The 25,193-nt window shown below is 58.0% G+C and overlaps 2 protein-coding genes and 1 long non-coding RNA gene across 4 annotated transcripts; 1 reads left to right on the forward strand and 2 right to left on the reverse strand.

The window, feature by feature from the left end:
* Window positions 1-430: 430 nt before the first annotated feature.
* LOC127475564 (TBC1 domain family member 24-like) lies at window positions 431-9,035 on the reverse strand. Its single transcript, XM_051797516.1, has 7 exons — window positions 8,933-9,035; window positions 6,220-7,255; window positions 5,776-5,934; window positions 5,385-5,448; window positions 4,317-4,412; window positions 3,257-3,545; window positions 431-2,639 (listed from the first exon to the last, which is right to left on the reverse strand). The coding sequence occupies exons 1-7, from the start codon at window positions 9,033-9,035 to the stop codon at window positions 2,494-2,496; spliced, it is 1,893 nt and encodes a 630-aa protein (XP_051653476.1). The 3' UTR covers window positions 431-2,493.
* A 4,391-nt stretch (window positions 9,036-13,426) lies between these two features.
* On the forward strand, window positions 13,427-22,441 carry CCDC42 (coiled-coil domain containing 42). Of its 2 annotated transcripts, none has more exons than XM_051797560.1 (9): window positions 13,427-13,467; window positions 13,936-14,035; window positions 18,063-19,050; window positions 19,369-19,474; window positions 19,604-19,708; window positions 20,224-20,421; window positions 21,050-21,271; window positions 21,707-21,865; window positions 22,291-22,441. In XM_051797560.1, exons 3-9 carry the CDS (start codon window positions 18,977-18,979, stop codon window positions 22,351-22,353), a joined length of 927 nt encoding a protein of 308 aa, XP_051653520.1. In that variant the 5' UTR covers window positions 13,427-13,467; window positions 13,936-14,035; window positions 18,063-18,976; the 3' UTR covers window positions 22,354-22,441. The 2 variants fall into 2 exon arrangements, with proteins under 2 accessions (XP_051653520.1, XP_051653521.1); XM_051797561.1 differs by lacking the exon at window positions 13,427-13,467 and having other exon boundaries at window positions 13,937-14,035; window positions 18,063-18,712; window positions 18,893-19,050.
* On the reverse strand, window positions 13,462-14,884 carry LOC127475611 (uncharacterized). The gene is made up of 4 exons (XR_007906250.1): window positions 14,739-14,884; window positions 13,823-14,319; window positions 13,653-13,766; window positions 13,462-13,597 (listed from the first exon to the last, which is right to left on the reverse strand). It is a non-coding gene; the product is annotated as an uncharacterized LOC127475611 (long non-coding RNA).
* Window positions 22,442-25,193: the final 2,752 nt, after the last annotated feature.

Below are 25,193 nucleotides of genomic sequence, written 5' to 3' on the forward strand. Positions count from 1 at the left end.
CACTCACTAATTGCTCTTCTTGTGCAAACACTGGCAGCTCAAGGTTTTAAACGCTGCACGGGGAGGGCTGAGCACAAAATCCTGCTCTTGGGAACGGGGAGTGACACAGGCGGGTCCCTGTGTGCTGCTCTGAGAACCTTGTTGTGTGGAGATGGAACAGAAATGCCTTCAAGGGACGAGCTGATGGATATTCCGGGTCCATTCAGAGCAAAAAAAGAAAAAGCCACAAGCACACAGGGGCTTCAGTTTCCTTGTATTTGAGCAAAGACTCTTTGTAAAGGGAAATAGGTTAAGGGGTGGCAGGGCTGGGGAGCTGTGGGGGCACGGGGTGAGGGGCTGGGCTGCTGTGGAGATGTAGGGTGAGAGTCTGGAGTGCCATGGGGCCGTGGGGTGAGGGATTGGGGTGCAATGGGGCTGTGGGATGAGGGGCTGGGTTGCCATGGGGTTGCAGGGTGAGGGTCTGAGGTGCTATGGGGCTGTAGGATGAAGGGCTGGGGTGCCATGGGGCAATAGGGATGAGGGGCTGGGGCACTGTGGGGCTGTAGGGTGAGGGTCTGGAATGCAATGGGGCTGTGGCATGAGGGGCTGGGTTGCCATGGGGTTGCAGGGTAAGGGGCTGAGGTTTCACAAGGCAATAGGGTGAGGAGCTGGGGTGCAATGGGGCTGTGGGGTGAGGGACTGGGGTGCCATGGGGCTATGGGATGAGGGGCTGGGGTGCCATGGGGCTGCAGGGTGAGGGGTTGGGGTTTCACAGAGCAATAGGGTGAGGGACTGGGGTGCAATGGGGCTGTGGGATGAGGGGCTGGGGTGCAATGGGGCTGTGGGATGAGGTGCTGGGTTGCCATGGGGCTGTAGGGTGAGGGGCTGGGGTGCAATGGGGCTATGGCAAGAGGGGCTGGCGTGCTGTGGGAACATGGGGTGATGGGCTGGGGTGCTGTGGGTGAGAAGTTGGGGTGCTGTAGGGACACAGGGTAAGGAGCTGGAGTACCATGGGGATCAGGGGTGATGGGCTGTGGGGCTGTGGGGCCAAGAGTCAAGGGGCTGGGGTGCCATGGGATGTGAGATGAGGGGCAGGGGTGCTGACCCACTGCAGGCAAGTGACAGCACGACACAGATAAAGAGTCCCCTCAGCCTCCTGGCCCTGCTGCTTCCCCACTGTGTGGTTTTGTGGGTTTTTTTAATTCTCCAAGAGTTTTGATCTTTATTCAGTAATGGAATAAGGTATAAGGAGAAAGGACTGCAGAATCCCTTTCAGACACAGCAAAGGCTCAGCAGAGCACAGGGAGTGTTGCAAGCACTGACACCCACTGTGACAGATGGCTCTGACCTGGCAGTGTGGGCACGTGGCACGTGCAGCTGCAAAGGGACCCACAGGCTCTGCCACTGCACTGGAGACTCCACAGCCTGCACAGCACAACCCCAGCCTCTGGTCTGGGAATGCATGAGATGTGCCTGCCAGACCTTTACAAGGAAATCACAGAAACCCAGAATGGTTTGGGTTGGAAAGGACCTTAAGGCTCACCTCGTTCCACCCCCTGCCATGTGCAGGGACACCTTCCACTCTCCCAGGTTGCTCCAAATAGTGTCCAACCTGGCCTTGGACACTTCTAGGGATGGAGCAGCCACAGCTTCTCTGGGCAACCTGTGCCAGGGCCTCCCCACCCTCACAGGGAACAATTTCTTTCTAATATTCCATCTAACTCTGCCCTCTGTCGGTTTGAAGCCATTCTCCCTTGTCCTGTCCCTCCAGGCCCTTGTCCAAAGTCCCTCTCCAGGTCTCTTGGAGCCCCTTTAGGCATTGGAAGGGGCTCTAAGGTCTCCCATCTCTGGGTGGAGAGATGAAACAGCCTCTTGGGAAGAGAGAAGGACTCCTATGGGTAACTTTCAGCCAGACAGAAAGTCCAGTACATGATCATGGAAAGGAAAAAATACTGAGGACACCCTGGCAGAGCTTTTTACCCGAAGGGAAAGAGCAATTCTGCAGAGTTCTTTAATTTGGGCTCTGTGGGTAAAGGTCAGACACGGGAGCATGCAGGGCTGTGCCTCACCTCCTCCTCTTCCCTGGATACCTGTGAAATCTGAAGCTTTGGACCTCAGTGTTGGGTTTTTCCTGGGCTCAAAATTCCTACAAAACCTGCCCATGCTGTGGTGCCACTGGTTTGCTGAGCCCCAAGCTGCAAACAGGCCAGGAAGGTGTGAGAAACACCAGACTGGCTGCCCTCCCCTCCAGCTCCCTAAACGGGGCCAGCCTGGGTGGAGCAGGCTGGGTCTAAACTGCAGAAGGGACCCTGAGTGTCCCCAAGGCAGCGCCCGCGGTGCCGTTCCTGGCCCTGCTTTGCCCTCTCTCCACAGCACCGCGGTGGCTGATGGTGGAGGGGGGATGGAGAGTGGAGCTGCAGCAGAGACGGCCCCAGGCCGGCCGGGGGTGCCCGGCACGGGGAGGGGTCCCCGTGTCCGTGGGCAGCACACGAGGGGCTCCGTCCCCCACGGGACCTACGCGCTCTGGAAGCCCCACACTTCCAGGAGCTGCACCTTGAAGTCCTCCTGGCAGAGCGGGGGGTTGTCGAAGGTCTCGCAGTGCTCCGTGTGCCCCCAGAGCAGGTCGGCGTCGAGGGACAGGGCTTGGCCTCCCCCTCCACCTGCAAGAGCGAGCGCCGGCTCAGGGCTGAGCTCCCGCCTCGGGCGGCTCCGGCCCGGCCCGGGAGGGCTCAGGGCTGCGCCCACCCCTCGGCTCTCTGTCCCCGGGCTTGTCCTGACCCTGCTCCCGGGGCTGCCAGGGGGCACAGGCTGGCAGTGCTGCAGGGGTTTCTGACACCCCAGCACGGGGGGCACAAAGATCCCACTCCCAGCCCGAGCCTGACCCCGTGTCTGCTCCGGTGGCCGTGCCCGGCCCCTCCTCGGGCTGATCCCCTCCCACGGCTCCTCCATCCCACCCACAGTGGAGGGAAGGGCTGGGGAAGGACACACCAGCCCCAGGGGCACGAACCTCTCCCCTGGTTTGGGCTGTGCTGCTCCCCCTCGGGGCTCTCGGAAGGAGCACCCGGCCCTCGTGCAGCTCGGCACTGTCCTAAGGTGAGGAAGAGGGGCTGCCTTCACCTGCCCTTCACCTGCCCTGCCTTTAGACTGACATCCCCGACAGGAGGTGTTTGCCCCGGGCAGGTTTTAACCTGGAGTTAAAAAGGGCCCCTTTCAGCCGGAGCAGTGGCGGGAGGTCGGAGCCCACCCCCGGGGCCCCGATGGGTAATTAATTAATTACCGATAACGATCCCTTCCCGTGAGCCGGACATGAACATGGAGGCTGTTTTGGAAGGCAGGAGGAAATGCCTGACGGCCAGGAACGGGGACAGGCGGCCTTTCCTGTGCGGCGTGGGCACGGCGAGGCGGCTGGGGCTGGAGCTGGGGCTGGAGCTGGGGCTGCCCGGGCAGGAGCCGGGCCGGGAGTCGGGACAGGGGGAAGGCGAGCGCTGGCGGGAGCGCGGCACAGCCTTGGCCAGCTCCGGCTGCTTGATGAACACCCACTCGTACCTCTCTGCCTCGGGGCGCACCTGGAGAGCAGGACACACGTGGGGACAGAGCCCTGGCCTGTGGGACACTTGTCACTGCTGGGGGAAGATGGGGCTGCCCAGCCAGGGTGGGCAGGGCACAAATCATACAATCATGGAATAGCTGGGGCTGAAGGACCTTTAAAGGCCAGCTAGTCCCTGCCATGAGCAGGGACATCTCCAGCCAGGTCAGGTTGCTCAGATTCAGTGCTGTGAGCCAAGGCCAGATCTGGAGTTAGGAAGGGACAGGGCATCCTGGTAGTGCCAGGGCTGCCCTGGGGGAGGGTGTGGCTGAGAAGTTGGTTTTGGTTTTGCCAGGTGCTGCCAGAGATGGGCAAACCTGCACTGCCCACAGTGCCAGGTGGATGCTGGGTGGATGCCAGTGGGATATCAGATGGATGCTGCACTTTGTCCCTGGGATCTCTTGGTCCAGCTCAGCCTGTTCCCTCTTCAGGGGTACCAGGGCTGATTTGGGAATGCCCCATCCAGGAGCTGCCCTGAGCAAACTGGGCAGAAACCTGCCCTGCTGCCATGCCAGGAGGGGCTCCCAGACCCACCCAGGGGTATCACACGTTCCTGGGGGGCTCAGGGCAGCCCCAGCTCACCCAGGGCAGGAGCTGAGTCTCCCTTTGCTCTGATCCAGCACAGCAATTCCTGCCAGAGCTCAGGGCAGTGCTGGGGCCGTGGGGAGGAAGCACCTCGGGGCTCACTGTGCCCTGAGGGGTCAAGGAAACAGCAATGAAGGGCCAAAGCCAGAAATAAACCACGACTTACAGTGAACACAAAGCACTCCCCTGTCCCAAAAAAGGCCGATGTTGCCCCGCTCTTCTTCCTTTCACTCCAGTCGGAGGAGAGAAACGCCCCACACACCTTGGGAGAGAGCAGAGGGATCAGTGGGAGATCAGGACCAGAGCCAGCCCCTGGAGCACTGGCAATGGCCCGTGGGGTCAGCAGGGCTGGGGCTCTGCTCAGTCCTGGGGGAGTCAGGGAGCCAAATTCTGCTGTGCCAGCTGAGTCCTGCACTGACAATCACTGGTGCTCTGGCCGTGAGTCCACTCGGCTTCTGTGCCCAAGGCTGACCCTGGTGTGGATGTCCTTGACCTGACCATGGCTGGAAGGGACCTACCAAGGGCTGGAACTCGTGCCTGTCCTTGGCACAGCCAAGGAATAACATGAGCTAAAATGTGTAGGAAACCAAGTTTTACAGGTCACCTGCACGGGGCCCTGGGGGTGGCAGGTGTTTATCTCCACACCACACTGAAGTGTCAGGCTGGGGACATCAGCACTGGTGGGTCAGTAAATCTTTGGGAGGCCTGAACAATTCACAGAACTTGCCTCCGCTGTTGGATGAGAGTGGAGAGAGAAAATACAGGTTTCTGAGCCCCTGTCAGAGCCCCTGGAAGAGCCCTGGCTCAGGGGGCTTTGCAGTTATTTTACAGCTTCCAGCAGAAACTGTTCCTTGTTTCTCCTCCATTTCGTGTGGCTGCTCCTGCAATCAGTGGCAGAACCTTGCATTTAGTGCTTTGAAAGCAAGTCCTGGCTCAGACAAAGCATCTGCTGACTTGAGGGAAGTCTGCTCAGCAAGGATTCATGACTTGTGTTTGCAATAAGAGTATCACTCGTGGCCCCTCTTCCTCTCACCAACTCCTCCTGTTTCCTGCAGCATCCCCTGTCTGAGGGGTGTCTTGGTGGCTGGAGGTGCAGTTTGTTCTCTCCTGGGAGATGGAACAGACCCCGGGGCAGGGCAGGAGAGGGACCACACAGACCCATGGCTGCTCCAAGAACTGCCAGTGGGGTCAACCCCCCTGTCCCCTTCCCCACCTCTGCTTGGGAAACACTCACCTCCCCCTCGGTGGTTTTGATGAGCAGCACGGTCGGTTCGTAGCCCTCACAGCACGTGTAAAACCTGCACAGATGGACAAGGGGGTCGGGCTGGGGGCTCTCAGACCCCAGAGCAGTGAGCCCAGCGTGTGGCCAGCACGGGGCTGGGAAGGAGAGAGGAGGGGGGTGGTGGCTCCATGTTCACCAGTTGCTGATCACCATCTGAGCGAGCCTCAGCCCTCTCCCCTGAGTCAGCACCGGCCCAGATCACACTGAGCCCTGGACAGTCCCCAGCAGCCCCCCCATGTGCCCTGGGGACACTCTGTGTTGCTCCTTTCTACACCACCAACCCCTGCCCAGTTTTCACCCCACACATCCGACCCGCCCGGCCCCTGGGCAGGGGCTGCTTTACCTCTGCAGGCTGCACCCGTCCTGGGAGGTGGAGAAGAGCAGCAGGGGGGGGAAGAGGGAGAAGCGCTCGGGGATCCAGGACCAGACGAGGCGCATCTCCTGAGTGGTGACGATGCTGGAGCTGAAGTTCTGCATGTCCACGGCCAGGTGGAAGGGCTGCCTGCACGGGGGGAGGGACATTGTGCCGAGCTCTGGGGCCCGTCTGCTTTTTGGGGTGCAGCCCCCAGGCATCAGGTTTTGTCCTGCTTTTTGCACCGTGAGCTTTCTGCCACCACCACCAGCTCTGGCTGTCCCGTGTCTCCCAACAGGGTCCCCCGAGGGGCTGGGAGCCCCCAGCACAGCCAAAGCTACGAGGGGTCCCTGAAGCTCCCCCCGTGTGTCTCCACAGTAGCTCACATTCTGTCTGCTCAGCCCCACGGGCTGGCAAGGGGAGAGGTCTCCTTACCTGCTCTGCACCATGGTTATGCCCCTCTCCATTAACGCCTTCCTGTTGGCCATCTGGAGGAGCCAGATTTCCTTGCGGGAGAACAGCCGGATGCCAAAGGCTCTCTCCAGGAGTTTGTCGACAGTCACGTGCTCGGCAATGTTCTGCACGAAAGCCTGCAGGTCTGCCTTGATGTCAGTGCCCTCCGGCTCGGCCGAGCTCCCCGAGAGCCTGAACTGCTTCAGCAGGGCCAGGGCGATGCGGTACAGGACCTTCTGCCCCTCCAGCAGGAACACGTCCAGCACACGGATGGCGTAAGCGAAGGGCAGGTCGTGGAAGAGCCACGACAACCACTCCGAGTAGACCTCAAAGATGTTCTCGGAGGCGCTGGCTATGAGTTTGTGAGCTGCTGGGCAGTGCTTGTTGGCCAGGTCCCCAAATGTCATGCAGGAGGCCTGGTGGGCCAGGAAGGACTGGTCGATGTAGCTGGTGTGGGGAGCGTTGCTGGCGAGGAGGCGAGAGATGCTCTCGAAGCACTGAGCTTCGTCCTCGCTGTAGTGCAGCAGCAGAGCCACCAGGGAGGGCAGGATCGGGCTGTAGGTTATGTCAGGGAAGAGGTTGCCAACACAGATGAGGATCTTCCTCAGGGCAGTGACCCCTTCCGGGTTGAGGCAGTAGGTGGGCATGGGGCATCCCTCCAGGAACTCTGGCAGAGGGTGGGAGCTCCCACCAGGCTTCCCGAAGAGCCGGCTCGCCACGTCCCTGTAGACGAGAGCGTCGGGGGTGATGAGCCGGCAGGAGACCTGCTGGATGAGCTGGTGGTAGAGCCGAGCCCTGAGGGCGTGGCTGGTGGCCCAGCAGCCTTCCCTCGCCAGCTTCTTCAGCTCCTTCTGGGGCTTGCTCAGGATGTCCCGGGGGATCTGTGCCGGCCGCTGCGGGTCCGGCATCCTGTCCCAGTCCACGAACTGTCCACAGCCCGGGCAGGAGGAGGCGTCGGTGTCCCAGCTGTCAGCCTCGGATGTGACCACGATGGTGACTGGAGATGAGCCAAACTCCTCTGCAGGACAAAGACCTTTTATTCAACACTCTCCACCGCCCCAGCCAACAGCGTTTCACCCTGGCTGAGGGTGCTCTGAAGTCTTACAGCCACGTCCTGTATTTCTTTATTGTCCCTTGCAAGGGGAAGGTTTTCAGCCTTTGCCTGGCTGGAGCTGCTTGCTTTGCCCTCTCCTGCTCCCCTCGGCTCAGGACCCTGGGGAAGCTCAGGGCCAGGTCCCAGCTGGGTGTCAGGGCTGCTTCTCCCACCGTGAGGGGCTTTGTACCCCTCAAAGAGCTCCTGACTTCCCAGCCTGTGACCTTCTGAGAGGGAGGTGCAGAGAGCAGGGACACAGTCCCTGCCCCCCGGGACATGTCACACCACTGAGGAGGATGAGCAGCTCAGTCCCAGCCCAGCTCTGCAGGGGCGAGGAGGGACCTCACGGGCAGCAGGGCCCAAGTGATGCTGAGGCCGAGAGGGACCATTGGCATCGTGTCCCCTCCCAAGGACAGCGCAGGGCAGGAGGGTCCTGTCCGGGTCGGGCAGCCCAGGACGAGGCTGCTCCGAGCCCAGGCAGAGGGGGCAAAGCCACCCTCGGGTGTTTGCCCTCCTCTTGCTGCCTCCTGCCAAAGCCTCCCGACCCCTCCGGCCACTCGGGAGCCGGAGAGAAGGGGAGAGGAGAAGGTGCTGCAACTCGAGGGGCTCGCCGGGGGTGCGGGGCTGCTCTAGGGGTGCAGAGGGTCCCTGTGCCCCGTGTGCCTCCAGGCACCTGGAGAGACCCCGGCCGGGGACCGCCCGCAGGGACTGGTGAGCACCTGAGGAGCCCCTTGGGGACAGAAGGTCCCCATCGCGGGAGGCTCCCGCACACAGCACAGGGGCAGGGCTCGGGCAGCCGCCAGCCCTGCTCCGGGAAGAGCAGAGCCTGAGCTCCTCCTAGAGAGACGGGAGCGGCATTTCCCCGGGGCTGCAGGACAGCTCGGCTCCAAACCCTGCACAGGAGACGGGAGCTGTCCCCGCCTGGGTGAGCTCTGCTGGGCAGGGATTCATTGGCAGGGATAAAGTCAATTCACACACGTTCATTCTCGGGTGTATCTATCTCGGATGTGCTCTGGTGCCTGGGGAGTTACGGATGGATTCGCACCGAGCCAAACCTCTGTCCCGAGGGGACACAGGGGACAGCACGGGGTGGCACATCGAGAGAGTCCTGACGCCTGGGCTGGGTCCGGCTCTGGCTCTTGCTCTCCAGCTCAGTTTGGCCCCTGCTCGAGGTCAGGAGGACCAGCAGATCGGGTTCAGTGCTGGTTCGGGGAAGGGGCAGCAGTTTGCTGCGGTGGCTGCTCATCCTGACTCCCTGCCCTGGACACAGCCCGACCCCGAGCCCAATCCCGCAGGCTCCTGGCCATAGAAACCAGGCCGAAACAACTCTGGGGCTGAAGTAGGGGCTGTTTGACCCGATGTCCCCAAATTCACCTCTTCCTGCCAGCCGAGTGCTGCCCTGCCCGGAGCCTTGAGGAGCATCACCCCGAGCCCACCCGGTCCCCGGTGCGGGCTGGTGGCTCCAGCTCTGCCCGCCCCGGGACAAGCGCTGGGATTGGGGCAGGAACTGTGGCTCTGCTCCGGCCCCTCTGCTCTGCTCCGGCCCCTGTCCCTGCTCTGCTGGACGTGTCCCCGGCCCGAGCGGGGCCGTCCCGCACTCACCTCGCCCGGTGCCCGTGTCCTCGCCCCCGTCCCGCTCGGCCCTGGGGAAGCCCCCGGCCGCCCCCCCGGGGGAGCCGGGCAGGCTGAGCCCCACCTGCAGCATCGCCCGGGTGCGGCCACCGCTGCCGGGTCCCCTTTGTCCCCGTCACCTGCCCTGACTTATAAGGCGAGGGCACAGGGGGTTTATTTGGAGTAAACAGAGCGAGGGGTGGAGCAGCTCCCGCGCCCGCGTCGCCCCTTCCTGCCCTAAATCTGCACCGAGGCCGGGCGGGGGTGGAAACACCCCGTGGAACGAGATACCATCAAAGAGCAACGCGGCCATTAAACCGAATCCTTTGTTTTTCCCAAGGATGACCTTCATTTTCCCGCTCTGGGGTTCAGGGGCAGGAGGGGCCGCGGGGCTGAGGAGGGGCCGGGGCTGCGGCCGCCGCCCGTCCTTGAACGAGGGAAACACAGAGCGTGGGTTTGGAGCCGCTTCCCGCTGGATGGTGCCGGGGGAGCCGGGAAGAGCGGCACGTGAGCAGCGAGTGCCGGGAGCCGGTGACAAGGAGGGATCGGGGCCACGAGGAGCCAGTGCCGCCCTTGGGACGCTCCTCGGGGCTCTGCCGGCCGTGTGTGCGGGGCGGCTTCAGCACCGGCCGCCAAAACCCCCAGGGAAATTGGGGGCGATGTGCCCGTGCCCCCCACAGCCCCCCGCCCCTGCCCCCCGCCCGGCGGGAGCACAGACCGCGACTGCTGCAGGCACGGCTGTGGGGCTGCAGCCTTTCCACCTGCCCCCGGGAAATGGTTGGTATCGATTGACTTTTAGCCTCAAAACGCGTTGCAGAGCTACAAACCGTACATTGTGTTCACAGTTGAAGGAAAAGTCCCCTCCAACAGCTGGGAGATGCTCCCAGCACATCACCCCGATCCAACATTGCTGCTGGAGAACTCACAGCTCAGGCTGCACTTCCTGTGCATTTTTATAGGCACCTTAACATTTTTAAAGATTTTTATTTCCCTTTAAAAACCTGATATTTTCTGTTGTGGTAAGAGCAGCTGCAGGTTGTTCCTGCTCTGCCTCCCTGCCTGCACGTCCGTCTCCACCTGCAGCACATCCCTGAGCATCCACCGGCACCGGGGGTCTCGGGGCATCTCCTAAGCAAGTGCAGCCCCTCTGCAGCCCCTCTCCTTTCTGGATGAAGCACCTTCTCCACCGTGTGCCACAATCTGTTGGGAGCAGCACGGCTGTCCCGTCATCCCTCTCCTCCCTTTGCCCCTGATGAGCCTGGAGCCCGAGGGGGTGGGGGCGAGGGGCTGTGTCAGCAAAGGGCCCCCCGGGGCTGTGCTGGGTGGGAGGGAGCCAAGGGGGTCTCCCAGTGGGAGGCTCCCAGTCTGCACCCAGAGCGTGCCCGGGCACCCAGTGGGCAGCTCTGGCTGCACCCAAAGGGGCAGGTGGTGGCCCCCAGCCCTGCTCCTGGGGGTCCCGGGGGTCCCCACACCACATCCCCCTCTGCTTCCCGGTGCCGAGGGATCGTTCACTGTCTCTCCAACTCAAACCCTTTTTATGTATTCTCTCTCCAAATCAAACCCCTTTACCCAGGCTCGTGGGTCCTGCTGCCTTTCCCTGGACCTTGTTGGCCGCCTTCTCCTCATGTGCCTTTTCCAGGACAGCGGATGCCTCTCCCTGCCAGCCTGACCCAGCTCTGAAACCTCCGGCAGCGCCGCCGCCCTCCTGCTCCCGGCAGCCGCTCCGGAGGTGGGAGATGGAAGTGAATTAGGGACAGGGCGAAACGAAACATCACCTCATGCGTTTTTAATGGTGAAAAAATTAAATATGTAGAGGCCGTGTGGCTCCAGCGGAGCAGCGCAGCCGAAGGCCATGAATGTTTGATGCCCAGAGCTGCGGGAGCAGCCGGATGTGGGAAGAGCTGTGACAGGGAGATGGAGCCCACCCCGGGGGGCTGCCAGGGCCAGCGGGGAGCGCAGAGCCCGGGGCACTGCTGGCACCTGGGTCCTGCCGAACGCAGCGATCTCAGCCCCGCAACGGCAGGAGTGGGACGCGTGTCCCTGCTCCCCACCCCAGCACGTCCCCAGCCCTGCCCAGGGAACTGAGTTGGTGCCTAGGGGTGCTCAGCACCCCCCAAACCCACCCCGGGGCAGCTTTGCTTGGTGAGGCTGGTCCCCAGGGTACGGGGGCTCCTCTGGCTTCGTGTTCAACACTCGCCCCAGGGGCTTTGCTGTGGGGTCGGGCACTCACTGGGAGCACAGCGGGGTCACAGCCCCCCAGGAATGTGGGAACACAGCGGGGTCACAGCCCCCAGGAATGTGGGAACACAGCGGGGTCACAGCCCCAGGAATATGGGAGCACAGGAGGGTCACAGCCCCCAGGAATGTGGGAGCACAGCGGGGTCACAGCCCCCAGGAATGTGGGAGCACAGTGGGGTCACAGCCCCCAGGAATGTGGGAGCACAGTGGGGTCACAGCCCCAGGAATGTGGGAGCACAGGGGGGTCACAGCCCCCTAGGAATGTGGGAACACAGTGGGGTCACAGCCCCCAGGAATGTGGGAGCACAGCGGGGTCACAGCCCCCCGGGAACGTGCTGATGAGGATGCACTTGTTATCATTATTGTTATCATTATCGTTATCAATATCATTATTGTTATCAGTATCATCATTATCGTTATCTATATCGTCATTGTCGTTATCAATATCGTTGTCATTGCAGCAGCAGCCCCGTGTCACGAGGACAATAAAGCCTCTCTGTCAGCATCTCGTGACTGCTCCTCAGGCACCCGGGCCCAGGTTTGTGCCTGCATTGATTTGCATCACCAATCACACCCAGAAACAAAGAGGAGAGGCCAAATCCTGGAGGATCGGGGTGGGAAGGGCTCCTTGGGCTTGGACAGAGGCTGCTGTGGGACTGATGGGCTGTGCCCGCTGCCAGGTGACTGCAGGGCCCTTGGCAGCCACAACAGGGACTGTGCCAACACCAGCAGTGTCAGTGGGGACCAGGGATGGGGATGAGGGGGACAGGGACATCAGCACGGGCAGGGCAGGGCAGGGCAGGGACTGTCACCAGGAGATGGGCAGGGAAAGGGGATGGAGCTGAGGATCTGGAGAAGGGAACTGGCAGCTGCCTCAAGGGAAGGAAAAAGGCCTGAGCCAGGGATGAGAGGCCTCTGGAGCCCGTGGGGCTGCTCTGCCTGAGGGACAGCCCCGGCGTTGGGCACTGCAGGTGACACTGTGGGGGGTTAAAGTGACCCTCGAGGAGAAAGTGAGGAAGGGAGGAGAAAGAAAGGAGGGAGGCAGCAGGAGGAGGAGGGATGGAAGGAGCGGGAAGGAGGGTGAGTGTGCTGCAGAGGTGCCAACCAGGGCAGGCAGCCCTTGGGAAGATGCAGCACTGGGATACTTCCCACGCAGTGCTGGACGGTGGATGTCGGGGATCAGGTGCCAGGAGTGACCCTGCTGGGGAGAGACAGGGGGAGGGGCTGGGCAGGGAGGGATAGACATGGCTGGGAACATCTGCACCCTGTACCACACAGATCTGCACCTGAACTGGGCACATCTGTATCTGTACTGGGCACATCTGCACCTTGTACCACACACATGTGCACCTCTATACCTGCACCCTGAACTTCTGCCCCTCTAAACCCTGAACTTCTGCTCCTCTAAACCCTGAACTTCTGCTCCTCTGAACCATGCACCTCTGCACCCACACCCCACACATCTGTGCCTCCCCACCGAGCCCCTCTGCACCTTGTACTGCACAACCAGCACCGCTGCACCCTCGGGCTCTGCACCGGGCACCCCATTCCCGTTCCCCGCAGCCCTGCACCTCTCACTCCTGTACCCCCATATCCCTTTATCGCCATATCCCTCTGTACCCCTTTATCCCTGTTTCCCTGTACCCCTGCACCCCCATACACCTATATCCCTGTATCCCTATATCCCTGTTCCCCCGGACCCCTATATCCCCATCCCCCTGTCCCCTATATCCCCGTATTCCTCCCCCCCGTCCCCCATATCCCGCACCCCCATACCCCATATCCCTGTTCCCCTATATCCCCGTACCCCATATCCCTGTTCCCCTATGTCCCCGTACCCCATATCCCTGTTCCCCTATATCCCCGTACCCCACATCCCTGTTCCCCTATATCCCCGTACCCCACATCCCTGTTCCCCTATATCCCCGTACCCCACATCCCGTACCCCCGTACCCCATATCCCTGTTCCCCTATATCCCCATACCCCATATCCCTGTTCCCCCATATCCCTGTCCCCCCTATCCCGTCCCCCGTATCCCCCATCCCCGTGTCCCTCTCCCCCTGTCCCCCATATCCCGTCCCCCCATACCCCATATCCCTGTTCCCCTATATCTCCGTACCCTATATCCCCATACCCCATATCCCGTCCCCCCTATCCCATCCCCGTATCCCCCATCCCCGTGTCCCTCTCCCCTCTCCCCTCCCTCCCCTCCCGGCGCCTGCGCGCTGTGGCCGCTCGGGCGGAAGGGCCGGGCCCGTTCGGGGCCCGCGATGGCTCCGGAGCCCTGGTGAGCTGGGCCGGGGCTGGAGCGGGGCCGGGCGGGACCGACCCTGCGGGGCCTCCCCGGGGCTGCGGGGCCCGTCACGGGCGGCGGGAGCGGGGCCGGGCCGGGCCCGAGTGTGTGCGGGGGGTTGGACCTTCCCGTGCCGGCCCTTTCCCAGAGCCCATCCCGGGGGTGTTGGGGTGTTTTACCTTCCCCTCCCGGCCCTTTCCCAAAGCCCATCCCGGGGGTGTGTTGGGGTGTTTTACCTTCCCCTCCCGGCCCTTTCCCAGAGCCCATCCCGGGTGTGTGTTGGGGTGTTTTACCTTCCCCTCCCGGCCCTTTCCCAGAGCCCATCCCGGGGGTGTTGGGGGTGTTTTACCTTCCCCTCCCGGCCCTTTCCAGGCCGATCCCGGGCGGTCCCGGCGGGTCCCGGTGCCCTCCCGCTGCCCCTCCCGGCCCCCCCGGGCTCAGCCGCTCCCCCGCTCCCTCCAGGCTCTCCCTGCTCGATGCCACTCGCCAGCTCGCCCAGGACATCGCCGAGAAGATCCAGGAGCGGAACCGGTGCCAGCGGAGCGGGGAGAGCTCAGCCAAGGTACCCCGGGACGGGGGCTGAGCCGGGTTTGGGTTTGGAGCGTTCTCGGAGCGGGTTCAGCTTTAGATCTGCAGGGGCGGGATGTGCCCGGGAGCCCTGAATTCCCTGGCAGGGGCGCGGAGGGAAGCGGGAGCTGCTGGAAGGGGCAGAGCCGGTGCCAGGACGGGGGGGACGCTCCGGCCCTGCCCGGGTCCGGCTGTGTCGGTGTCACCGCTGGGGACCTGCAGGGACACGCTGTGTCCGATGGCAGGAACCCGCCGCCAGCGCTCTGTTCTTCGGGGGTCCTGTACAGACAACGAGGATGCAAACTCGACATTAACAGAGGCCTCTCAGCCTCCCAAAAGTCACCTTGGGTTTAACAGGACTGATGTTTCTGTGGGCGATCAGGCTGGTTTGAAAGGAGGAGAGGAGGAGCCCTGGGAGCCTTGGGCTCACCCTGCTGACTGCTCGGGGCTGTCGCTGCCCGGATCAGAACTTTCCCAGAGATCCCGAGGCTCAGAGGTGCTGGGATGCACATCAGCTGCTCTGTGCCCCTCTCTGGGAATAGGGAACAGATGTTTGTCCCCACGAGGCTGGATCGCTGCCTTCTGCAGGGGCTCTACAGCAGAGGAAACAGGAACTTTGCAGCCTTGTTTTAGCCACATTTTGGACAAAACATAAGACCAGAATTAAATATAAATGAGAAGCAGAAGTGAGAGCTTACCCAGGAAAATGTTCTCTACGTTTTCACACTTCCTGTTTAAAAAATAAAATGAAATTGGGATTCTCAGGAAGCTCCTTTCTCCGGGACTAAAAGCCTCATCCTTTCCTCCAGGCAGTGCAGGAGCAGCTTCATGCCATCAACAGGTCCCCTGGATGTGTTAAGATAAAAAAAGGCTGCAAGTCCTTGAGTTGGTCCTTTATAATAATTGACATAATTAAAGCCCCACTGATTTATCTTGCAGGCTCTGCTCCTCTTTATAGCAGGGGTTTAATATGATGCCCAGTCACTGAATCTCCTCTTCCAGTTTAAAACCTGTCAGCTTTTAAAATAAAATGCCATTTTTGAAATGTTTCCCGTGAAGAAATGTTGAGGAAAACTGTGTGGGCTTTGTCCAATAATCAGTGCTGCTGAATAAGCATGAATTGAGGTTTCAGAAGGCCCAAATAAGTGGGATTTGAGAGGAGTGTTTTCTCTGGCTGTAGCATTGAGAGGAGTGTTTGGAGGTTGGTCCCTGCCTGCAGGATGGTGAATTATCACAAATTGTACAGATATGCCCAAGCAGTAGGAGACTAATAAAAAGATTGCTGCTTAACCTGCGTGTATTTATAGAGGACAAAGTCCTCTATTTCCATCAGTGCCATCCGTGACGTGTCCACAAACCCCAACAAACCTCGTGTGGCTGTTGTTTGAAGCCTTTCTGGGGCCAGAACTCTCCGAGGTTGTGTTTTATGGAAACATTACATGGTTGACTTAGTGCTTCATAAAATCACTTGTTCCATGCCCTGTGTTTTCCAGTTTCCCTTTCATCCATGAACAGGTAAAGATGAATATTTGGCAGTGTTTGATTCTACTATAAACAAGTTTCCCACAAGGAGAGAGTTGTTTTCACAACAGAAATGCCTGTTGAGAAATCCACGGCTGAGCAGTCTTGTATTCTGTGCCTCCCGAACGCTTTAATGCAGGGAAATGTCTTTGTACATTGTTTGCCTGTTAGGGAGAATATAAACAACTTTTTATTTTTATAGTATTTTGCCATTGGCATGGCTAAAAACCCTGTTGCCAAAAATAGAGCATAAAACTTAAAATGGAAAGATAAACTATAAGGAAAGATTTCGAGGCAGCACTTACCATCTGTGAGCTCTGCTCTGTCGAGCTGATCTTAAGCCTTCCACTGGTTTCTTTTTTTCTATTTTCCTTTTTTCCTCTGAAGAAGTGAAATGTTGTGTTGTCTCACTGCAGTTGTGGCCAGTGGTGTCTGTGTTTGAGGACTTTCTTGGCCGTGTCACCTTTATGTTGTTCTGCTGTTCTGGGTTGATTAAATGCAACGTTCTCCTCCTGGGCAGTTTTGAGTTTGATGGAGTCACACGGGTGCTGTGTCCATAACAAACAAACCACATTAGGCACAGACTTGATATAATTCTATAAAAAGACATTTTCACTGCAGACATGGCTCCTGTGAGCTCTGTGTGCAGTGGGGTGAGGAGGATGGGTTGTCAGTGGCCTTTTGGATTTCACTTTTTGCCTGTGGAATTCCACTCCAAGTGTTTGCTCCCCTGGGCTGAACTTGAGAGCTGTTGGTGGCTTCAGTTTGTGCCTGAGCATGTGTGTGTGTCTTGCTGAGGAGCAGGAGTGTCCTGGCTGGGTGTCCTGGGCTCACCCTGGAGCTCTGCACGGGCTGGAGATGGGCCAAAGGCTCACGAGGCTCTTTCTCTTCTGCCTCTTCATTTGTGTTGTAAAAGTTTTTTCAGACTCCTTTTTCCTTCAATGTGTCCAAAGTGCCCAATGAATTAATTCCTGGAGGAGAGAAGAGGTAACAATAAGCAAGCCTTGTTCCTAAGCTGGTAGCCAGGCTGCAGACAGCAAAAGGAATCTGCCATTTCCTCCTGAGTGGTGAATTCACACCCCTTCCAAAGTCTCCTTCTTGGGTCTTGTTTTCAGAGGTACAGGCAGAGACATAGTCAGGGCCTGGATCTTGTGCCAGTAAGTCCAGCCTTCCTCTCTTGCCTGAGCCTGGCCTGTGTGTGGGTTGGTAGGGAAGGAGTTTGGAAAGGGCTTGGAAGGAGCTGGAAGGAGCTGGTCTGGGGCTCAGAGCCCACACATTCCATGGGGTTCAGCTGCCATTGCCAGCTCAGGGGTCCTTTAAAATCCTTGCAGAGTTGTGGCCCAGCTTTGGGTTTCCCTGGGAGGCAGAGCCCACTCTGGGCTGTGTCTGAGGCTGAGCCTCAGCTTTTCCCCTGCATTAGAAAAATCAGCACCTGTTGTTTGATGAAGTTCTTGCAGTGACACTTGTCCCGGGTTTTGGGCTGGTTTTCCGTATCTAATCCATCTCTGATGTGACAGCACACACTTTTCCAGCAGTCCTTCCTTTCATTAACCTTCTTGCACCACTGATCACATATTTGCTGTGCCCATGGCCTGGAGCTGGGAGGGTTTCACCAGAATTAATCTGCGTTTGTGTTCGGTCACCATTCAGTGAGTTTTACCTCCTTTGAAAGCTGCTGTAGAGCTGTTCCTGGTTGTGCAGTACAGTTTGTTAATGCTCCACTATTGATCCCAAGTGACAACTGGGGCCAGCACACGGGGCAGGACACCCCATTCCTTTGGGACAGCATTCCTTTACCTTCCGGCGTGTCAGCCTTAATTAAGATGCAACTGGAATTTTCCAGGGGAAAGGTTGTGCTGTTGATGTGACTCCCCTTGAGCAGGGTCAGTTAAATTTCCTGTAATTGGTTTTCAGTAGCAATTTCAGTATCTTCTCCCCTCTTTTCTCCTTGGAGAGAGGTCTGTGCAGGTTGTTGTAACAGAGACTGGAATGGGGCAGAATTCCCTGTGGATTCACACCATTTGAAAAGCAGAAGTGGAAAAAGCAACTTCTACCTTTTCTCTGGGTGTAATAATACAAGGTGCAGCTTCTTTCTAGAAAGAATTCTTCCTTCTCATAGCTCTCATTCCTGAGGGGTGCAGGTGGGCTGTAGAGGTGAGACTGTTTCACTGAGAACTGTATGAGCTGGGTTATAATATATTTCATATTGTGCTATGTCCAATCTTGCTTGGAAAATAAGGGATGGTGTAGAAAGAAGACAGTAATATTTGATAGCAGCATTAATCTGAGATTAATATTTATTGTGAAGTATATTTTGAGGGTTTAAATAAGAAAATCAGTCTGGTGTGAAATAAAATGTGGCTGTGGCACAGCAGGGCAGGCTGGGTGTGCTCTGGTGTTCAGCATCACCAGGGTGCTTAAGGGAGATGATGTGGTTTACAAAAAGTGCTTTTTAGTGGCTTTCAGCAAAAAAATCACCTTTTTCTTTTTGATTCTGACAGATCTGTTCCCTCAGGGTGGAAGTTACATGACCACATTGCAATGTTCAGTGAGGAGAGGTGAAGAGCTCTCAGGTGTGGCTGTGAACACAGTGGGAAGTGTGCCTGGAATTTACAGACTCGCTCAGTGCTGGGTTATTTCCCAGCAGTGCTGATCCATCTCCCGGCCAGGAGATGTCCCCACTTCACCACAATTCCTCCAGGAACTCCGACACAGGTTCTGGGCTGTGTTCAACGGTGTTTCCATCTGGTGTTTGGGAGAGAAGGAGCAAGCCCTGAGCACTGGGACAGTGGGATGTGGCTGTCAGGGGCCCTGAAATACCCACCCAAGGCAGCAGAGGTCACAGGGCATGGGGGGCCAAACTTAGGAGAGGAAGAAACAGAGAAGATGAAGTGAAAGGAATGAAAAAAATCCTGTTTCTGGACACAGTGACTTAGTCCCACTGATGCCAAGTAAACATTTAGAGGAGTTGGAGTGCCCACAGGAGGCATCACAATGGTTGGATAGCCAAAGCAGATGTCACAGTGATTGGATAGCCACAGGATCTTGGATAGCCACAGGAGGTGTCACAATGGTCACAGGATCTGTCACAGTGCTTGGATAGCCACAGGAGGTGTCAGTGTTTGGAGTAGCCACAGGAGCTGTCAAAATGGTTGGAGTAGCCTCAGGGTCTCTTTGTGGGATTAGAGTAGTGACAGGGCTTGTTATGGGGGTTAGAGTAACTACAGGGCTTTTCCTGGTGGATTAGAGTAGCCACGGGGCTTCTCCCTGGGGTCAGAGGAGCTGCAGGGCCTGTCCTGGTGGATTAGAGTAGCCACAGAGCTTGTTGCAGGTGTTGGAGTAGCCGCAGGTGAAGGCAGGGAGAGGAGCAGGGCCAGCAGGACCTGGGCTCTGGTGGCTGCTGGTGGCTGGAGCGATGGACCCCGAAGCCAACGAGGATGCCACCTATTACCTGGAACAGTACAGGGCCAACCTCCTGCCCAAGCTCAGGTGAGGGGGCTCCTCCACCCTCTTCTCCTGTCTCCTCCATCCCTCCATCCCCACTGTGGGCCATTCCTTATCTCCATCACTTCTGTCCCCTCTTGTACCTCCCTTCCCCGGCCCTGTTCCTCCTGTAACCCCCTTGCTCTGTTGGGGATCCCCCCTGGGGAGGGGTGGGGATGCCACTCTGACAGATGGGGTCTGAGATGGTGTCGGGCTGCTCTGCCCCATCACCACACCCAAAACACAGACCAACACCCAGAGCAGTCCAGCACCCTGCAAGGACCTGGATCCAGTGTGTAACCTTGAGGAAATGCTCTCTCACAGGGCACTGGGAGAGCCAGACGAGGACCCCGCCACCTCGTTTATGTGCCTCCTGAAGAAGAAGAAAGAATTCCGATGTCTGGAAAATGCTGTGGCGGAGAAGAAAGCGGTGAGAAAGATGGGAGGGTGCTGGAGTGTGGCTGGGAGGGCTTTGGGGCTCTTTGGCGGGTGGCAGCAGCAGGCAGGTGGCTGGTTCTGGGTGTGGGCACCCGTGTCACCCTCGCTCTGGTGCTGCCAGGCCTTCAAGGAGAGGCTGGAGGTCATTGCTGAGCAGTGGAGGGACCTGCACGCCAGGAGGACTCAGCTGAAGGCCCACGTGGAGAGATCTGGGAGGACTGTACAGGTACTGCCCTGCTCAGCTGACACAACCCTGAGCCACACCACCAACTCCTCCCCTCCCTTGGGAAAGAGAGTTTTGGACCAGCACACCTGGCCAAGCCTCCCGTGAGCCTGGAGGTGTGAGAACAGCACTGGCAGGACTCAGGGGTTTGTACCACAGAGCTGCAAAGCCCTGTTAGGGCTTGGGTGGGGAGAGCTTGTCCTGTACCCGTGTGATCTCCTGAGGGCCCCAGATGTCCCCCAAGGAGGGTCTCAGCCTTGTCCCCGCTGTTGAGCTCCATCAGTCTTCCAGGGACAGGTACAAGGAGGTCTGAAAATCAGAGTGCCATCCCAGGTGCTGCCTCCAAGACCCTGCCATGGCCCTGTAAAACGGGGAGGAAGATTGTTCCCAGGGGTGCTCCAGTGCTGGTCTCTCCTCTCTGAAGGTGTCTCCTTCCAGTGCTGTTGAGTAACACAGCTCCATCTTCCCTTGCCTTCCCTTCCCTCTGTCTGTGTGTGCTGATGGGGAAACATCACCAGGAAAATGAAATGCTGCGAAACCAAGCCCTGAAGAAAGCCAGCAGAGATAGAGAGGAGAGTATAAAAAAAGAGAAGGAGCTTCTGAGAGCTAAGAGGGAACTGGAAGCCCTCATAAAACAGCATCAGAAACTCTGCCAAAAACTGCCAAAATACTCCATGTTCAAGAGATACCTGGAGGATGTGGTGGAGATCTCACAGGTGAGGTTGGACCTGAGAGAGGCAGATCCTGGGCCTGGGGAGGGCCTTATCTGGGTGTTAAAATAGAAGAGATAAGGCAAGTCTAGGGAAATTAAAACACTTGGTCAAACCCAGAGACCTCAAGTGGGATAGGAAGGAGTTCCCTACAACCAAGGTGAGCCACAGGGAGCAGAGTCAGGGGAGGAGAATCAGAACAGGAGGTGAAGGCTTGAGAAAACCAAGAAAAACCATGAGAAGGGGTGAAAGCTCAGGGCTGAGGGGAGGGAGGGCCCTTTAGTGTCACCATTTCAGGTCATATTGGTGGTTTGGGAGAGGTAAAGAGCTGCCTGGGAATGAGACCCAGGCAGCTGCAGTTGTGGTTGTGTTTATCAGAGCACTGCTCACCTGGGGAAGAGGTGTAATATCTCCCCTTGCCTGTGGCAGTGAGAGCTCCAGGCCTGGCACAGTGGGATGTCATCACACAGGGAATGTGGTGGTGCTCAGGAGCCAACAGGCACAGTAGTCTTGTGGAGAAGGGAAGATCTTTCATCTGGGGGAGGTGTTGGCCCTGCTCAGGGCAGGGTGCCAAAGGACATGAGATGTGCAGGTGGTGAGGGAAGGCACTAACACCAGGGATCCTGTGCTGCAGTTCCGGGACATCGAGGACATCGTTTCGTTCTACAAGTCCCTGATGAGGTCACGCAGGGAGCTGCTGCAGTCACAGCAGTGGCACAAGGCAATGACTAAGCAAGCCAGGGTGCTCCTGGACCAGTACAGGGCAGAGAAAGGAGCTGAGATGCTGCAGTGCAAGAACGATCTGGCACAGCTAAAACAATATTTAGACCAGGCTCAAAGCGACATCCCTGTCTGGGTAAGGAATTGTGGGATGGGCAGGGCAAGATCTCCAAGGCCTGGCTGAGTCAAGACTGGCTGATGGCTTATCCTTCAGCCATGGGCTCATGGCAAGGCCCAGTAGCAGCCTTTGTGATTGGAGGAGATGCCTAATTTCTTCCCTCCATGGGGTTGCAGAAGGAAGAATGAAAGCCCTCCCTGGTCTGGGAGGGGGGTCAGTGGCACATGCTGCTGCAGGGGATCAACTTCCCTGCTGTGGGGAGGGTGGATGGGGCTGTTCCTGGACCTGCTTCCACCACACTGAGCTGAACCACTTCCAGCACAGCCCTGGGCAAGGCTTCCTAAGCAAGCAGATGAGTGTGGAAGTTGGGGTCTCTGAGCCAGGATCTCCTGTGCTGAAGCAGCACCTTCAGCTGGGCCATGTCCCCCTGCTCCACATCTCCTCTTCTCCCAGGAGGCTCAGTGGATCGACATCCAGAACAGGGCTGCCAAGAAGGCCACGATGCTGAAGGCCATCAGGAGGACCATCCACAGCCTCTTCCAGGCTGCCAGCACACGGCTGGATGCAAAGTGGAATGTGGCAGCACATGACAGCCACAGACAGCTGGACATGGTAAAGCCAGGCCAGAGCCCTTCTCCCTTCCCAGAAAGAGGAGCAGGAATGACTCTCAGCTGCCCAAAGGGAGGGGAGAGCCCACAGGCCCAACAGACACCTTCCTTTTCACATGGGCGCTCTCGGGCACGGGGAAGGGGCTGGGGACTCCAGGCAAGTCTGTCTCTTCTGAGGAGGGTCCTTGTGGGGCAGAAGTGTGAGCCAGGCAGGCTGGGACAGGGGATGCAGATCAAGGTTTGGTTTCATTCACCCACTTGCCCACAAAAGCCCATTCTGGTGGTGCAGATCCAGCAAGGCAAATGCCTTGTTTGTCCTGCTGCTCAGTATAGTTGGGGATATTTGCCTCCAAAAGGGACAACAAGCTCCCCTCTGCCCCCTGTTCCCATCCCTGCACTGAGCTCTGCCTTCTCTCTTTCCCACCCTAGATCCAGCAGTTTATTGAAGACCTCAGGGACATCTCTAGAGAGGACATGAAGAAGTACAAGTGAGAACCTATGCAGGGACCTGCCCTGCCAGCAGGGTGGAAAGGGAAAGGAGAGGAGAAGAGAACCCAAGAGATACTGCAGAATAATAAAAACAAACAAACAACCAAAATGTTTTAAGGTGTCTCTTCATTTCCTGGGAGGATTGGACACCTCAGAGCTCCATCCCACAGATGCTACTGGGATGCCTTCTCTGGCAGATGGGATTCTGGGTGCAGGAGACAGTGTCCCAGCAAGGTGGTGAGAGCAGGCTGGGACAGCAGAGTCTCAAACAGGGATCAGTGCTCACATTTGGACATCCCACTCAGCCTAACCTCAGCTCTTTGAGAGGGATGTTACAACATGGTAGGGAGAATTGGGGAGAGCTTCAGAGAGTTTCCACCACCACACCCAGCATGTCACCTCCTCCCAGACAGCAGCTCTGTGTGCCAGGGCTGGATCTGAGCCCCCTCATCCCACAGGCATCAGCATCTTCAGATGCTCCCCTTCCCTGCTCTTCTGTGAGACCAAGCACACAGCAGCAGAGGAGAGAAACAAAACCAAGCAGGAGAGAATGAACTTTGTTGTGGCCCTCAGGGGTGTCCCAGAGATTGGTAAATGTCTTGCACTGGTGATGATAACCAAGAGCAGTAGCTCTTGGAAAAGTCAACTTGTGACTCATCCAAGAGCAGGGAGGATGATGTGCATTTGTGCCCTTGCATCTCGTCTCAGCTGTGACATATCCAGAGGCACCAGGATCATTTACACCCCTCCTGAGAGGTGACTCATCTGTCCCCTCTCCTTCCACCCACAGCCACCCCCTCACCCGCTTTGTTGCCTCTTGCTGGTGGCAGCTGATGGGAGTTAAAGCAAAAGGAGCAGCTCTGGCCCCTGAGGAAGGTGGGGGCTGCAGTGCCTGCCACTCCTGAGTGATGGTCTGAGGGCACTGCTGGCTCCAGGGGCTTAAGGAGACAGAGTGATGGGCCAGGTTACCTGAAGTCCTTTGGATACCGAGTGCTGGGCAGTTTGGAGATGTTAGGCTGCACCTCAAGTGCTGTGTCAAGTTTTAGGCCCCTCAATTTAGGAGGGATATTGAGGGGCTGGAGCAGGTCCAGAGAAGGGCAACAAGGCTGGGGAAGGGACTGGAGCACAAGTGCTGTGAGGAGCAGCTGAGGGAGCTGGGGGGGCTCAGCCTGGAGAGGAGGAGGCTCAGGGGAGACCTTCTCACTCTCTGCAACTCCCTGCCAGGAGGGGGGAGCCAGGGGGGTCGGGCTCTGCTCCCAGGAACCAGCAGTAGGACAAGAGGGCACAGCCTTGAGCTGCCCCAGGGCAGGTTTAGGTTGGACATTGGGAAGTTCTTCCCAGAGAGAGGGATCAGCCCTTGGAATGGGCTGCCCAGGGAGGGGGTGCAGTCCCCGTCCCTGGAGGGGTTTGAGCAGAGCCTGGATGTGGCATCAGTGCCATGGTCTGGGTGACAAGGTGGGGTTGGGTCATGGGTTGGACTGGATGATCTCAGAGGTCTTTTCCAACCTGGTTGATTCTGTGATTCTGTCTCTTACCCAGATGCCTGAGCTCAGCTCCTCTGATGAACCCTCAGCACAGGACAACAGAATCACAGAATCAATGAGGTTGAAAAAGACCTCCAGGGCTGTGTGAGTCGACACAGCTGGTCGGCCTGAACAACCATAAAACCACTGAAATGCAAAGGCTAACTTTATTTAATTCCCTTGCTAACTGGAGGATCCTAAAGCAACACCAGGGTGGAGACACACAAGCGGGAACGCTGGCACCATTGAGCTCAGGTGATGGGTGGCAGGGCTGCTGTTGGCACCAATTTGTCAAGGGCCCTTTCTCTGGGGAGCTGGACAGGAGGGAAACCCTCTCATCTCAGCTAAGGCAAAGCAGCCAAGGCATCCCAGACCAGCAGAAAGACAAGCTCTGCTCTCGCCACTCGTGAGATGCCAGAAGATGCCGAGTTGGAGCTGTGCTGGTCCTGCTCCACACAGGGGGCTCTCAGGGTTGCCAGGCTTTCCTGGGCCACCTGCCATCCTTCTCCTGCCTGCTGGAGCCATCCTGCTGGCTCAGGGTGCTCAGTCCCAGCAGAGGAGGTGGCAGGACCCACTGCCCAAGCACAATGTGCTGGGCATCACTACAGTACAGTTCCTTCCAGCTCTATTCCTGTCCTGGGCAAGGCCAAACCAGTGTGACTCATGGTGCCATGGGATATGGGGGCAAAGACTAAAATTACCTGATCAAGTATCAGGGTTTCAGTTCTGAGGATGATAAATAGGTAGTTTGTGTTTACAGCCTGCCATCTGCTCAGGGAATTGCAGGGCTTGGGTTTGTTTGCGTGGTGGTTTCGGGGTTTGGATGGGTTTTTTCTAAGATTTCTTTCTCTTGGCACAGAGAGGAGATGACTAAAGTATTGGCTAAATCTGCAGTGTTTTGCCTCTTTTTGATGGAAAATCCCCAACACGCTGAGATGTTGTTATTGGTTTAGTCTGGACTCTGCCAACATTTCCTCTGGAGCAGCTGGCTATTCCACCAGTGTGGGAAGGGGTTAGCAGTGCCAGCACTCTGCTCTGCAGGGCAGCTCTGCCCTGGCACCAGTGGTGGCATTTCCCAGAGCCACCAGATGCAGAGTGAGTGACAGGGACACGCTCTGGCACAGAACACGACTGCACAGAAAGGCACTGTCAGCTGCAGATCCCTTGGGATGCTCTCACCTGGAGACCTGCAACCTCCCCTCCCAGGCACTGTGCCACGAGGACAACCCAGTGCCAGCACTGACCAGTGTCTGCAGTGGTGACCTCAGGAGACACTGCTGGTTTGTTAACCCCAGGATTAGCACCTGGCAGGCCGAGCAC

This window comes from Manacus candei, unplaced genomic scaffold (genome assembly GCF_025592945.1).
Source record: "Manacus candei isolate 608988 ecotype Guabito, Panama unplaced genomic scaffold, ASM2559294v1 h1tg000047l, whole genome shotgun sequence".
Taxonomy (NCBI): domain Eukaryota; kingdom Metazoa; phylum Chordata; class Aves; order Passeriformes; family Pipridae; genus Manacus; species Manacus candei.

Excerpts from the sequence above, each read along its gene's own strand:
- LOC127475564 (XM_051797516.1), bottom strand. The coding sequence starts at position 9,035 with ATGCTGCAGGTGGGGCTCAGCCTGCCCGGCTCCCCCGGGGGGGCGGCC. Across the intron at positions 5,449-5,775 it reads GACGGGTGCAGCCTGCAGAG|GTTTTACACGTGCTGTGAGG; the intron begins GTAAAGCAGCCC and ends CCATCTGTGCAG. Across the intron at positions 2,640-3,256 it reads ACGGGAAGGGATCGTTATCG|GTGGAGGGGGAGGCCAAGCC; the intron begins GTAATTAATTAA and ends TCGCTCTTGCAG.
- CCDC42 (XM_051797560.1), top strand. The coding sequence starts at position 18,977 with ATGGACCCCGAAGCCAACGAGGATGCCACCTATTACCTGGAACAGTAC. Across the intron at positions 19,475-19,603 it reads CTGTGGCGGAGAAGAAAGCG|GCCTTCAAGGAGAGGCTGGA; the intron begins GTGAGAAAGATG and ends TGGTGCTGCCAG. Across the intron at positions 21,272-21,706 it reads AAAGCGACATCCCTGTCTGG|GAGGCTCAGTGGATCGACAT; the intron begins GTAAGGAATTGT and ends CTCTTCTCCCAG.